Below are 13,453 nucleotides of genomic sequence, written 5' to 3'. Positions count from 1 at the left end.
AAAGCATGTGAATCTACAGTACTACTTGCCACGAACAGATGCTTACAGGTTAAGTAACCTAATCCTTCAGGAATAGATGAACATGCAACTAAGTGAAATACAGGAGTAGTTGATAGTATCGCCGGGACTTTGTTATAAAATACACCCGATACTGAAATGATAAAGAAAAAGAATAAACTTATTGAATCATACTAATACTTGTGCAAACCTGTAAACAGAACACCTATATTCCGCTATATATTATCATAATGATGATGTAACATACACAAATATTTGTGGATGATCATACGTGATAATGGAAAAAAAGAATAGCCAAATTGATCTGCACATGTAACAAAATCTTGCTGTTCTAAGCAACAAACCATTTGGTATTTATCGTGCATGCCTCTAGGTTGTGAAGTCTCTAATTTCTTTGATCCAGAAAGTTTCTTTTTGTAACAATCTTTTCTGGTTGTCCATATCAAATGCAAGTTGGACCACTTCAAGGATTTGAAGACACATCTGAGAGATGTGCTTTTGGTCAATCCAGAGTGCTGCTAAATTAGAATTTTTGTTTTGATTCCTAACCGTACTCTTAAGTTCTGTAATTCTGATTTTTGGTTTTTTTCTGTTTTACCCACATACAGTAAACCGCAAGGGCATTTTATACAATACACAAAATTCTTAGCAAAAGCTCTGGCACCTGTTGGGGCATGAGAAGCTAGCATATGTGATTATGGATAAACTCCAAGATTTCACCAAGTTATGGAATCCTGTCTTATTGTACTTAAAGACCAAGGTGGTAGAATTGCCCACAAACCTTACAGCACTGAGCTTGGTTGAATCTGCCTCAATCGTCCGATTTTAAACCTCCGCAGATCTCGACATTGACGAACAATTGAACTCTACCATCTTACTCACGAGTAGCCCATTGTGAGGGCGTGAATTGATGAGTTTCTGCATAAATTGTTTTGTTATGATTATTTCTTATATTAGAAATGACCTTAATAAAAACTATTGCATATTGAAAAGTAAAAAATATCTTGCGGTATACACAAAAGGTGTTTCTTTTATTTAGTGAGTATCCTGGATATAATTAAAAATTAAGGAGGGTTTTTTATTGGAGACATTGGTTTGTACATCCAAATATGTTTGCCTACTTGTTTCGGTCACCTCTTGTTCCCAATGGTGTTCACTGCCGTCTTCAGGGCCTGGAGGATCCCGATGTTTTGATGCATGACCCCAAGGACCTACTACGGCATAAAAGGGGTCTGGTGGTTGGATGGTGTGTGGTTCCCCCATAGCATATTTTAAAAGCTGGCACAAGGGACTGGCCACACCGAGGAATGGCACAGATGCAGCTCAGCTGAGCTCAGCATCATCCTCATAATAAAATGCTTCAGAGGCTCCCAGAGGTGCCAACCGGGCCACATTCAGGTAAATGCTTTCAGACACCCAAAGGCAGAGATTTGGGGACTGGAGCCCTAAGCGGTTGGATCATAGCACTAGGACTCGGGAAGATAGTGGAGCACACTGCTGCCATATTGCAGACCATGTTCGCATGACAAAGGGTCTTCAGAACAGGTTGGCAAACACAGCTACTTCATCCTGTGAGCCCAGGACAGGGCAGCCGCCAGGGCCATATCCAAGCCACACTGCAAGAGAACTGTTTATGCATCCAAGGCCCTGTGTCACTCTGGTGGGGGCCAGGACATAACTCACACAGATTCAGCGACAGCTCACAATGGAGAAACCAGGGTACCCTTCATGGTGTGCATTGAGGGAGTGCCATCCATGGACATCCATGCCTGCACTGTCAACAGAAATGTGAGTAGGGATGCTGTGGGATGGACGCAGGGCATTTAGACGAATGACACCACCCCACCGCATCTCATGGAGGCGAGCAAATGCACAACGGTTAGAAAAGGCGAGGAGAGCAGCCCATCTAAAGATTGTATGAGCTCAACTGCCTCTAAGTAGATATGAGAATGTGGTCTCTGGATGTCCATTCATAGTGACCTGCTTGGCGGGGGAACAAATTGATTGACCTAAAACAAAAGGTGACAAAAACAACATGGGAGAATCCCCTGTCATTGGATGGACCCACACCAGGAAGTACGGCTGAACCCTCAACCTCCCTCTGATCACACAGACACGCCTGCATAGCTTCTTGGCATAAAATAGAAATATACTTCGTTAGATAGTACCTGAGATCTGCTCTTCGTAGGACTAGACTGTAACAACATTACTGACAACAGGTCTAGACTGTAACAACATATGGAACATATGGAAGTGGCACCAATAGAAATGGCCTTTAGAAATGTTACAGAACCTCCTCCATTACCTAAGAGATAGACAAATTTACCCACCAATACACCTTGGGACAGTGAGACTGACCACCAGTTTTCTGAATCGGGTCCACTTCTACAAATAAAAGAAGCGAATAATGGCGCAGTCTCAAGCTCTAGAGTATATCACTTACAGTGGCTACAACTGCAAGTGTATCAGGACCTCGTACAATCACACTGATGAAAAGACAGGAGTTTGGACTAGGTACATTGGTGTATGCCCCACACTGTACCAACGGGACCACACATGTTGCTTGAAGTTATGTTATATTGATTTTCATAGCTCACTAATCGCCCAAGAGGGTCTCCAGGCTCTGATCATTTTGGAATGTGAGAGGGGACTTGTCAGTTTGGTATCTTAAGCACAACAAATTCCAGGTATTTAGGAGAAGGAGCGAGATCTGTCTCGGCGTACAGAGAGGAGAGATGACTAAGAAGACCTGGCCCTACTTGACACAGCACTTTGGAACTGCATGAGTAAGCCCCCAACAAGAAAAGAGTATATGCCCTCCAGGAGGTACAGAAGATCATCAGCCAACAGTTATTTGAAATGACAACTGATAATGGCTGATCCGGAGAACTCTAATTCATGAAGAAAGAGACCAAATAACTGCCTGATGTGACCAATGTCTCAGGTTGGTGATGACAGCCTTGGAACTCAGGAGAGAGAACAAGTGGACTGGTGATAAAATGGGCCAGACTACTTCTAGTAGGGGAGAAGGACTAAAATCCTTTTGTTACCCTGTTAGTAGCCACCATCCCTGTTTTCTTTTACATTGAGGTTCACCAAGAGCCTAAGGATAGGTGGGATGGGGAAGGGGGTTTGTGGGGTTTATTATTAGCTGGGTCGACAATATTCTGCACATATAACATTAGGTTTAATGGTCATTGCAGAGGAATGGTGGAGCATATACTGAATCACAGTGTACCACGTTGAAAATTGTGTAAATGTAAAGGGGCTTAACAATCCAGACAAACGTCTATTGATTCCAATTGGGAAATAGTGCATGAGAAAAATGATTCTAGGTTTTGTATAAGCTCTGTGGAGTCTGTGTGTGTATATGTGTATGTGTAGGGGGTGGGCAGGCGTGTATTAGACAACGAGGCTCAAGGACCTCATCCACACCTGGATTCCCCATTGCATTCTAATCATTCATGTTTGTTCTATCCATAACAAATACAGATAGTACAGACTGCAAAGGAAAGTACAGAATGAGGATGAGTTGCTCCTCATGTTTAGAATGGATCATCTTAGCCATTTACAGGTTCCTCTGGTCTACTGAGGTGGGATGGGGGGACAAAGTGAGGAATTGGGGATCCTATAAGAATTTACAGTGTACAGGACATGGTGTGTTTAGCTCATCCACTCTTAGATTCCACATTACATTGTATCCGGCATTGGACAATGTAGTAGTACGGAGTTGAATTCAGCATAACGAATGGGTTTGCTTCAGAGGAATGAGAGAATGTTTTGCAGAGGACTTTCTACATTGAGGCGTGGGGGCACAGCAGGCAGAGAGATTGTTGGCATGGGGTAGGGAGAAGGACAATAGACAAATGTTAAAATGGACCTTTTGGACATGTAGGATTAAAAAGACTGTTCCATGTGAAGAAACTTAACTGTAGCCTTTTATCCTGTTTAGAGCTAATTTATGTCAGTGTTGTGGGCGCAGATGCCACAATGAATAATTCTGCATACCTACTCAACATTAAAGAGTCGTAAATGCAATGTTTAGGCTGTGTTAAAAATAATGATGTTGTGTTAGCTTGAAATGAGTGGCACTATGCCTACGTCTGTTTTCAGACTGCACTTTTTTTAAACATATTTTATTGACTTTTTATGGTACCATCTGGGCTGCAGCCCAACATATACACGTTGAAGACAGGATAGTGCCAAAGTACCAGGCTTATAAACAATATTTGCTACAATTTGTATATATAACAACAAAAACTTTGCGCAGACAGTTCCATTCCCCATGCATTTTAAGGGTGTGGTTGAGTACCCGTGTAAGTAACAATGACAATACAGTGTGGGGCGTGTTGTGGCCAAGGACATATGGGGGAACGTACTCATCCAGGGGTCTGGGAGGGAAGGGGGGAAGATCAATACCCCAATATGTAACCCATCCGACCATATTTTTCTATGTTTTTTTGGGCAGCCTCACGCTTGGAAGAACGCAATCTCCTCACCCATGCATCTGTCCAATTTTTTTTGCCATTTCCCTAACGTCGGGGGGAGGTCCCTTGCCACAACTGAGCGATATCGCGCTTAGCAATAGTGAGGGCCAGAAAGAGCAGATGTTGTTTATATCGATTTCCCCCATGCCATCAGTACTGTGGAGTAAAAATAATCTAGGGTCTTGTGGGAGATCCCAGGACAACACCTCTCCCAGACAAGCTGAGCCTTTCCGCCAAAAGGGCTGTATAGCGGTACAACTCCAGACTGTGCGCATAAACGTTCCCTCCTCTTTTTCGCAGTATAAGCACTGGGGGTATGGAATAACCCCCATCCTCCAGAGGTGGAGTCGTGTATAATAACTCGATGGATGTATTTGAATTGGATGAGACGGTATCTAGAGGACACTGCCACACCCCGGGGACTAGCTATAGCCTCGGCCTAGTCATCGTCGGTTAGGTCTGGAATATCGTCCTGCCACGCCCCTCTAGTCTTGTGTAATGTCGTAATGGAGGGAGTTGTGAACATCTGATAAATCTGTCAGATATTATGGGCTCCCAAATTTTTCCGTGAGGAGGCGGCCCTCAAGAGGGTGAAATTCAGCAAGACTGTCCAGGGTGTGAAGCCTGGGGATGAGAGCATGACGCTACTGGAGGTATTTGTAAAATTGCGTTTTATGTAGTTGGAATTCTTACTGTAGCTGTTGGAAGAACTTTAAGGTAGTGTCCCTCATAACATCCCCAAGTGTGGATATGCCCACCAGGTCCCATTTGCGGACTCCCGTTAAAGCTGCCACCTGGCGCAGGTGGGTGCCATGCCATAAGGGAGATGCCTGGGTCAAGCACCCGCGCCTCCCCATTTGCCTAACGGTATACCTCCAGAGCCGAACCATTGTTCTACTGGCATGGGGCAGGAAATCAAGGCTCTGTGCACTGTACAATAACTGAAGAAGGGGGACACTCTCCATCGCTGGATGTTCCAGTGCGAACTCCGGGTCCATTGGTGTATTATTCCACCATTCATTGATGACCAATAAATGGGAGGCCGCGTAGTAAGAATACACATCCGCCGCTGCGATGCCGCCGCAATATGTTGATTGTGCATAGGTCTGTAGCACCACCCGGACCGCCCCCCCCCCCCACAGGAATCTATTATGTATGGCATTTATTTGTGCGAACCATGATCGCAGTATGTGGTACGGGAAGTTCTGCAGTCGAAATAGAGCACTCTGGGGAGGGAGACCATCTTAAAAATTGTTGAACGCCCATACAGCGAGAGGGGAAGAGATGACCATATTGTTGCCTCATCTCTGAGGCCGGCAAGAAGTGGATTAATGTTACGCGTCAATGAGGTCTTTGGACAAGGAGACATAAAGATACTCAAATACTGAAAACCCTCCGTCGCGTGCGTTAGCTGGGCCGCCTGGTGACCACATACTGGAAACAACACAGACTTCGAGGGTTTGGTATGGAGCCCGGTGGTCTGGCCGAAGACTCCGAGACATCTTCCCCCTCCCTGCCTGTGTACTGCAGAGCTCAGATGTGACCTTCCTTGTTTAATTAATAGTAAGAAATTAAGTTAGTACTTTGGTCTCGCTCACACTGTAACAATTAAAACATGCAAGGTTTTCTGTTCCTGTATACAAAAGCCACTTCTGTAGGCCCTGTTTATATTCTGAATGTGGTATTGTTTTCTGTGTAAGGCATTGTACAGCGTATTCATTAGATTTGGGGCTCAGTGCCCACACAGTTTCTTTGTCTAGAAATGTATATTTCTTTCCTGTCTTTTGGAGAGCAGACCCCATATTGGTCTGTTTGTTAGTTGGAACTTAAAATATTTTCCATGTTTATTCTCTCCTGCCATTATTATTGTTTTTATGACAAATGCATATTCATTTGCCTTTGCTAGACTATATTTGGTGCAGTTTATTGACTAAATTAGGGCTTAGCTTCCCCTGCCAATAATAGTTGAAATTTATTTCCATCTGAATATTTTGATATGATTTGAATAACCAATGCCTTTTTGCCTTCTGTATTGAACTTAAATGATAATAAACCTTCATGGTTGGTACTTGAACCTTGCGTCATATGGATGTTTCTGAGTGGGTTTTCTTTGGCCCTGGGTAAATTCCATGTTGACTGTTGGGCTCTCGTCTGGAATACACTTACACATAGCCCTGATCCATCAATTTGCCCTTTGATGTAAAAATGGGCCAACTCTGTTTTCATACTTAGAGACTAACAGAGTTTCAGGGAAGCATATCTCAAAATGCCTTTGGTGATATGGCAAATACAGTTATTTTGTAGCTATCCTGAGTGTGCTACTAATGTGAAGGGCAATGGTTCAGAGAGAGTATTTGTAGAGTAAATATAAGTTTGTAGTACCAGGATTGCCAGGCTCTGGGCCAGACATGGTAAATGATTGTCTTTAAATTTATACTGTATACATCACACTTGAAAATACAAACTCTCCTCTGCCCATGAGTATTGTTTTTGGCAACCTCTTTGTGTTTGCTTTGCAGAACTGATAGAAAGTGCAATGTATCTGTATAGAGCTACAGGAGACGAAACACTGCTTGAACTAGGGAGAGATGCTATGGAGTCCATCGAGAGGATCAGCAAGGTGGAGTGTGGGTATGCCACGGTAAGCATATTGTGCCTCACGAACTCCTCTCACTAAGCCATTCATAACATTACATGTCAGGGCGTGCAATGATCACATCATGAGAACCTGAGTGTTCTGTGATCATGAGCTTGGTGTAACATAGGTAGCAGCTGCTATACAAATGTTGATCGACAGAATGAGTAGTGATGGCAGCTAAAAATTCACTAGCACTAAGATAAAGCTGATGCCAAAGGAAGTATTCTGTATTTCTCTAGAAACAAGCACTGACCCAGGGTGGGCTGCTGCTCACATTTAATGACTGAAAGACAATGTATTATAGTCACTGCCTGTGGCCACAATTATATAGAGTGGCATCAGATGCAGTATCTACATAGTTGTAATGTGATGCCAATTTGTATAGAGCCCTAATCACTTGTAAAGGCATCCAGGCACTTTGGAGGTGGGTAGGCTGTGCCCTCCCTGAAGGAGATTCCCCGAAGTGCCAGGTTTTCAGCTTCTTGTTTAGCTCGAGAAGGGTTGAAGAGGCTCTAATGTGCTGTGGCAGGTAGTTCAATGCTTTGGAAGAGATGTGAGAGAAGGCGCAACCTTCAGTTCTGTTCTTGTGTATGCAGGGAACCTGTGCTACTGAGCGTCTGGCAGATCTGAGGTGTCTGGGGGTGGTGAAAGTGTATGCAGCTATTGAGGTAGGTGGGGCCTATGTTGTGTAATGCTTTGTGTGTGTGTGAATAGTCTGATTTGAGGACGATTATTTATGGGGAGCTTGTTAAGTTTTTTGATGTGTGGAGATATGTGAGTGCGGCGTGGGAGGTTGACTGAGACTTGCAGCAGTGTTTTGGGCAGCTTGGAGCCTGTTCAGGGTCTGTTTGGTAATTCCCATGTAGTGTTTTGCAGCAGTCGAGTCTGCTAGTAATCAGGGTATGTGTTACTGTTTCCCTGCTGTTCTCTAGTAGCCACTTGAAGATTTTATGTCGTATCATCCTTGTGATGTGGAAGCAGGTGGAGGTCACCACGTTTACCTAGACTGACATGTTGAGTTTGCTGTGAAAGATGATTCCTAGGTTCCTGGCGTGGGTGGTGGTAACTGGTTTGGGGTCCAGGCCTGCTGGCCACAAGGTGGAGTCCCATGCACAAATCTTCCTTCCAAAGATCACCACTTCAGTCTTGTCTGTGTTTAGCTTTAGGTTGTTGGATCTCATCCATGTGGCCACAGTGAACATGCAGGCTTTAAAATAGTTTTTTGTTGTGGAGTTCTTGATATGGAGAGTATCAATTGAATGCCGTCTGCATGTGAAAGAATGTTGATGCTATGTGATCTGATGAGGTCTGCCAGTGCAGTCATGTAGATGTTGAATAGGGTCAGGCTGAGATATGATCCTTGGGAGACACCGCAGATTAAGGTTCTGGCTTCCGATGTGTAGGATGGCAGGCTGATTCTTTGTATCCTTCCTGTAACGAAGGACCAAATCCAGATGAGTGCAGGTCCTTGGATGCCCACTTCATGAAGTTTTCTAATGGGGATTGCTTGGAAGACCGTGTTAAAGGCTGCCGAAAAAACGAGCAGGTTGAGAGCCACTGTATTTCTTCGGTCAAGGATCATCCTGATGTTGTCGGTTGCTGCAATGAAGGCAGTCTTGGTGCTGTGGTTGGCTCCGAAGCCTGATTGGTTGGTTCTTGTCGAAGTGGTGGCTGAGTTGCTTGTTGATAATTTTCTCCATTACTTTAGCTCGGTTGGGAAGAAGGGAGAATGGGTGGTAATTTGCTATCTGGGAGGGGGGGTTAGCTAAAGGTTTCTTCAGTAGTGTGTTTACCGCTGTGTGTTTCCAAGTCTCCGAGAAAGTTGCTATGGTGATGGAGGAGCTCAGGATGCAGGTGAGAACTTTGCTGAGTGGGGAGGCGCCCACAATGAAGATGTGGTGGGGGCAGGGGTCTGTCGAGGCCCGGAGTGGATGGTTCTCATGGTGACTGTTTTCCAATTGGTCAGGGTGTTTCTGAGGTCTTCAATGGGTAGGCTGGCGGTGAGGTTGGTGGGGTCCGGCTGTGGGTTGAAATTGTTGTAGCTAGCTTTGATTTTGTTTCTGAATAATTCTGATATGTTGTTGCAGAGAGCTTGCGAGGGAGTAATGTTGTTTGTGGTGGAAGTTAGTGCGACACAATCTTTGACAATCACAAAGATCTCTCTGCATCTGTTGCTGCTTTTTCCTATGTATTCTGCTTGGAAATTCTTTTTTATTTCTCTAATGTGCCAGTGGTTGCATCTCAGCGCTGCTTTGAAGCAATCTTGGTCTGCTGCTTTGCAATTTGTTCTCCATCTTCTCTCCAGTTGTTTGAAATGATGTTTAGTAGCTTGGAGTTCATCAGTGTACCAACTCAATTGCTTCCTGATTCTCTTTTGTTTGTTGGTTTTGCAGGGTCCCAGGTAGTAGGCGCAGTCTGCGATCTGTTTGTCAGAGTGTGTTGTTCTGGTGATGTATTGAGTTAGCCCAATGATTAACAGGCTTTTGAGCAATGCAGCGGAGCTTGGGTTCTTCCGGTTCTCCGGATGGAAATAGAGGTCTCCAAGTAGGATATCGGCTTTTGCAGCGCTGAAGTCTGCGATGTTGGTGAAGCTGGTTCTGGGTCCTGGTGGGTGGTAAACAAGGGTTCTGTTTAGGGCAAACTTCTGTTCAGTTTGAAGTTTAGATGCTCCATGTAGGGGGTTGTGTTCTCGGTGGCTGTGGTGCTGCTGACAGTTTCTTTAAAGATTATTTCGAGTCCTCCTTCTGGTTTGTGTTGGAGATTCTGTCATGCGATCTTCTATGCTTCCGGGACTTCCCTAGCGATGTTGGGTGCTGAGTGGTTAGCAATGTTTCACTGAGGCAGAGGATGTCCAGGGCTTCGTTGATCAGGATGTCCCAGACCTCTGTGGTGTATTTGCAGAGTGAGTGGGTGTTGAAGAGCATGCATAATAGTTTTCTGTGTTTGCTAGCAGGCATTGGGGTTGTGTAAAGTGCATGATGTGTGGGTGGTGTTGGTGTGATGGATGTGTTCCTGTACATGAAGCTACAGTGGGTGCAAGTGAAAGCTTGTTCTCTGTTGTACGGCACATCAGCAGCAGCCGGGGGCAGCCGTCCCAGTCTCAGAGCCCGGAAGGAGGCTGCGAGGACCGTTGGAGGGAGGGGAAGATGGACCAGGGTTCGTGCCGCTGGGTGCTGTCCACCCAGCGCCATGGTCTTCCAAAAAAGAGGGAGGATGTGTTCCTTTATCCATCCGTTAATCTTATAAAACAGATGCCAAGTCAGAGGCTGGTTTGTATGCCCAAAATCAAAGTCTTATGGTTACAGCAACCTGCTGACAGTGTAAGTGAGCAGTGCTTTGCTTACACAACTAATCAGCACCTCTAGAAGAAAGGTGCTTATGTCTTAAGTCATCTTCATGTTCAGTACTCTATAGAACACTACTGCATTGTGCTACTACTGGTTACCAGTTATTTTAGTAATGCCCTATGGGTCGCTATCTAGTCTCAGTTTCCAGGTCATAAGCCTCACTTTGGCTGTGGGAACCATTAGTTACAATATAGAGTAACATTTCCAAGATAGAAGATAAAGCAGGGTGAGGGCCACTGTTTTTCTACTGTCAAGGATCATTGTGAATCCTCCTGCTGGTTTGTGTTGGTGATTCTGTTATGCGATCTTCTATGCTTCCATGACTGCCATAGCGATGTTGGGTGGGGACTCAGTGATCAGCCATGTTTCCCTGAGAGAGAGGATGTCCAGGGCATTTGTTGATCAGGATGTCCTAGATCTCTGTGGTGTATTTGCAGAGTGAGTGGGTGTTGAGGAGCATGCATAATAGGTACAATATAGAGGAACACTTCCAAGATAGAAGATAAAACTTGCAGAACTGGAGAAAATGCCTATAATTTAAAAAAATAATTCTTAAAATAACTTAATACTGCTCTCACTATGCATGCTTATATAGCTCGAACCAGTCCCAAACGGGTGTTGGAGTACTTTATATAAAACCAAATATTTATTGCCACTGAAAGTTTATAAAAGGATAGTTTTGTATGTAGATATGACATATGGATAAGATAAGATACATTTTACTGCGCAATTAATTAAAATCAATGCAATGAGGCCGTATAAAAAACAATGTGAAGTGCATATGTTCAAAATATTATAAAAAGAGCATATAAAAAGAATTATTTAAGTTTGTTATTTTTAAATGTTAAAAAGGGGTTTAGGCACTGGTTAAGCCACTATAGACATGAAAACCTTTAAAAGCTAGGCACCGCATTATGTGTTATAGTTCTGTATGTTGGTCCGAATCCAAAACTGCCTTTGCTGCCGTCAGGTATTTCATAAAGCATTGTATACAACAAAGACCTGTTCACACTGTGAACGATTATTTCATACATCCGTTTTAATTGCCATAAACGTTAGACACTCATTTACAGCTTGCGATTCTATCGTCTAAGCTATTCTACGGTGTAGTTCACTAAAAGGAAGAAAAAGAAATTTTGCCTACGAGGTAAGTCAAACTGACTATCTATGTGTAGTAACCTTATGTCTCCACCACCCAAATGTAGTGAGAAAAAGAAGTGAAAAGGAGTGTTGGTGCCTCACGGTAGCGCCACCAAAGAGGGTAAAGCAGGATGGTACTCGCCTGCTACCTCAAATTCTCATCATCAGCTACCAACACTCCAGAAGCAAGAAAATGTGTCTGATGCGAGTGATTAACTATACAGGTGCTAGGGTGTGTAGTTAAGAAAGAGAGGAAAAAAGGGAACTATGCTATAATGTGTGCACCGTCTCAAAACCCCTAAGTGATATATACTAATATCAGAAAAAGAGCTAGATCACACTGGCTTGCATACTTTATTCTAAGCTGCGTGATAGCTCATATGTTAAAATGCCGACATGTTTCGTTACCATTGGACAACACTCACGGCAACTTCTTCAGGGCGTGGGGTCTGTTCGTTTCACCCTGCACCTCAATTTGTCATTTAAAAACAATTCAGGATGTAGCCCACCATGGGCATACCTTTACCCGTGGGACCTTGCGGCTCTGTATGCGCGTTCAAGGCTCCACTTGTTCCACTCCAAACGTGAGTCGTGCAACTGTTCGTAACTGGCGTTTACTCAGCCCAGTTACGAACAGTTGCACGACTCACGTTTGGAGTGGAACAAGTGGAGCCTTGAACGCGAGGTGCAGGGTGAAACGAACAGACCCCACGCCCTGAAGAAGTTGCCGTGAGTGTTGTCCAATGGTAACGAAACATGTCGGCATTTTAACATATGAGCTATCACGCAGCTTAGAATAAAGTATGCAAGCCAGTGTGATCTAGCTCTTTTTCTGATATTAGTATATATCACTTAGGGGTTTTGAGACGGTGCACACATTATAGCATAGTTCCCTTTTTTCCTCTCTTTCTTAACTACACACCCTAGCACCTGTATAGTTAATCACTAGCATCAGACACATTTTCTTGCTTCTGGAGTGTTGGTAGCTGATGATGAGAATTTGAGGTAGCAGGCGAGTACCATCCTGCTTTACCCTCTTTGGTGGCGCTACCGTGAGGCACCAACACTCCTTTTCACTTCTTTTTCTCACTACATTTGGGTGGTGGAGACATAAGGTTACTACACATAGATAGTCAGTTTGACTTACCTCGTAGGCAAAATTTATTTTTCTTCCTTTTAGTGAACTACACCGTAGAATAGCTTAGACGATAGAATCGCAAGCTGTAAATGAGTGTCTAACGTTTATGGCAATTAAAACGGATGTATGAAATAATCGTTCACAGTGTGAACAGGTCTTTGTTGTATACAATGTATTGAGTGGGGGATGACCTGTTTTCTGCCCCTTTAGCTCCTTTTTGTAGATTGATTTCATAAAGCATGCCACCAGCTGCACTAATTTGCCTTTCATGCACTTAACCAGGGCAGCTTGACATGTCAATATATTTAAAGAGCGCCAAATGGGGCGAAGCCAGTATATTCTCAGTGTGCGGAGTTTCTCGCAGATACACAGTATGTGGATTAGAAACATATGGATAGTTACTGAGTACATGGTGCCATTAACAAGAGAACACACAAAAATGCAGAGGTAGAACAATTACAGTATCAGTGGATTAGCAAGAAGCTATATGCCAAAACATTTGACTTTTTTAGGTTTATCTTTGTTTTATTAGGTTTTGGCGCAAAAGCAGATGCATTACAAGGCTTGTCTTTGCCTCTGCAGGTACAGTGCGGATGAATCCCGGGCACCCTCCCAACCCCCCCCACAACTGCTAATTGTAGCAATAAATCGTCGAAGTCTTGAGTGTCCATGGGTGTAAGCGGGG

The 13,453-nt window shown here is 44.0% G+C and overlaps 1 protein-coding gene across 1 annotated transcript in view; it reads left to right on the top strand.

The window, feature by feature from the left end:
* Positions 1 to 13,453, top strand: part of EDEM2 (ER degradation enhancing alpha-mannosidase like protein 2) — a 395,734-nt gene that overhangs the window by 328,386 nt on the left and 53,895 nt on the right. Inside the window, exon 10 of the mRNA XM_085619015.1 lies at positions 7,025 to 7,146. Coding sequence (XP_085475141.1) covers positions 7,025 to 7,146 — 122 coding nt within the window. The remainder of the gene's footprint in view (positions 1 to 7,024; positions 7,147 to 13,453) is intronic.

Source organism: Triturus cristatus, chromosome 7 (genome assembly GCF_964204655.1).
Source record: "Triturus cristatus chromosome 7, aTriCri1.1, whole genome shotgun sequence".
NCBI classification, from domain to species: domain Eukaryota; kingdom Metazoa; phylum Chordata; class Amphibia; order Caudata; family Salamandridae; genus Triturus; species Triturus cristatus.
This window is presented reverse-complemented; position numbering and strand designations above follow the sequence as displayed.